The sequence below is a fragment of the Chrysochloris asiatica genome, unplaced genomic scaffold (assembly GCF_000296735.1).
Source record: "Chrysochloris asiatica unplaced genomic scaffold, ChrAsi1.0 scaffold00339, whole genome shotgun sequence".
Lineage (NCBI taxonomy): Eukaryota > Metazoa > Chordata > Mammalia > Afrosoricida > Chrysochloridae > Chrysochloris > Chrysochloris asiatica.
This window is the reverse complement of record NW_006408857.1, coordinates 284,676-286,074: the sequence shown is the minus strand read 5'-3', so window position 1 is coordinate 286,074 and position 1,399 is coordinate 284,676. Positions and strand designations below refer to the sequence as shown.

Here is a 1,399-nt window from a genome sequence, read left to right as displayed (position 1 = left end):
CTTCTGTTAGGGTACATATGTGTGGTGGTGGTGGTTGTTATGTGCCGTGGAGTCGGTTCCAACTTATAGTGACCCTGTACAGGGTTTCTGAGGCTGTAAATCTTTACAGGAGCAGAAAGCCTTATCTTTCTTCCATGGAACATGTGTAGGTGACAGTAATAAGACTTTTGGATCTTCATTACATGTTCATCCCACTAAATACCGTGTTTTGTTTTCTCTCTTACCCCAGAACAGATGACAAGATACATGGAAGAAGTTTTAGGTGGAAATCAAACAAAAGTGAAAGAATTTATTCTCTTAGGACTCTCCGACAACCCAGATCTACAAGTTATCCTTTTTGTGTTGTTTCTATTAATTTATATGGCTACTATGGTAGGCAATTTGGGGATGATCATGCTTATTAAGATAAATCCCTCTCTCCACACTCCTATGTACTTTTTCCTCAGCAGCCTTTCCTTTGTTGATGCATCCTACTCTTCTTCTGTGACTCCCAAGATGCTGGTGAACCTTGTGGCTGAGAATAAAGCCATTTCTTTCAATGGATGTGCTGCCCAGTTCTACTTCTTTGGCTCCTTCCTAGGGACTGAATGTTTCCTGTTAGCCATGATGGCATATGACCGATATGCAGCCATTTGGAACCCTCTGCTTTACCCAGTTCTCATGTCTGGGAGAATTTGCTTTCTACTAGTGGCTACCTCATTCCTTGCAGGCTTTGGGAATGCAGCCATCCACACAGGGATGACTTTTACATTGTCTTTCTGTGGATCTAATAGGATCAACCATTTCTACTGTGACACTCCACCACTGCTTAAAATCTCGTGTTCTGACACACACATCAATGGCATTGTGATCATGGCTTTCTCCAGTTTTAATGTCATCAGCTGCGTTATGATTGTTCTTATTTCCTACCTGTGCATCCTGATTGCCATCTTAAGGATGTCCTCAATAGAAGGCAGGTACAAAGCCTTCTCCACCTGTGCCTCCCACCTCACTGCTGTCACCATATTTTTTGGGACAATTCTTTTCATGTACTTGCGCCCAACATCTAGCTACTCAATGGAGCAGGACAAGGTTGTTTCAGTCTTTTATACAGTAGTGATCCCTATGCTGAACCCCCTCATCTATAGTTTGAAAAATAAGGATGTGAAAGAGGCTGTAAAGAAGGTCTTACAGAAAAGCATACTGTGAAGCTATGTTAAAATCACCCTGCTGTGTAGATCAACATCTGTCTTATTGATTATATTTCTAATGGCTTAAGATCTTTACTTGTATTAAGATAAATAATTTAAAATGGTCTTGCTTGCTCTCACAATATCTTAAACATTTGCACGTGAGTCTATCTAATGTAGGCAGAATCTGGTAGGATATTTAAACTTTTGGAATGGCAGTCCTGGGTCTG

The 1,399-nt window shown here is 40.9% G+C and overlaps 1 protein-coding gene across 1 annotated transcript; it reads left to right on the top strand.

Moving 5' to 3' along the window:
• The first annotated feature begins 234 nt into the window (after positions 1–234).
• LOC102826861 (olfactory receptor 5AP2-like) lies at positions 235–1,188 on the top strand. Its single transcript, XM_006875735.1, has one exon. The coding sequence runs from the start codon at positions 235–237 to the stop codon at positions 1,186–1,188; it is 954 nt and encodes a 317-aa protein (XP_006875797.1).
• Positions 1,189–1,399: the final 211 nt, after the last annotated feature.

Bases quoted from the DNA above. Each gene is read 5' to 3' on its own strand.
- LOC102826861 (XM_006875735.1), top strand. From the start codon at position 235: ATGACAAGATACATGGAAGAAGTTTTAGGTGGAAATCAAACAAAAGTG.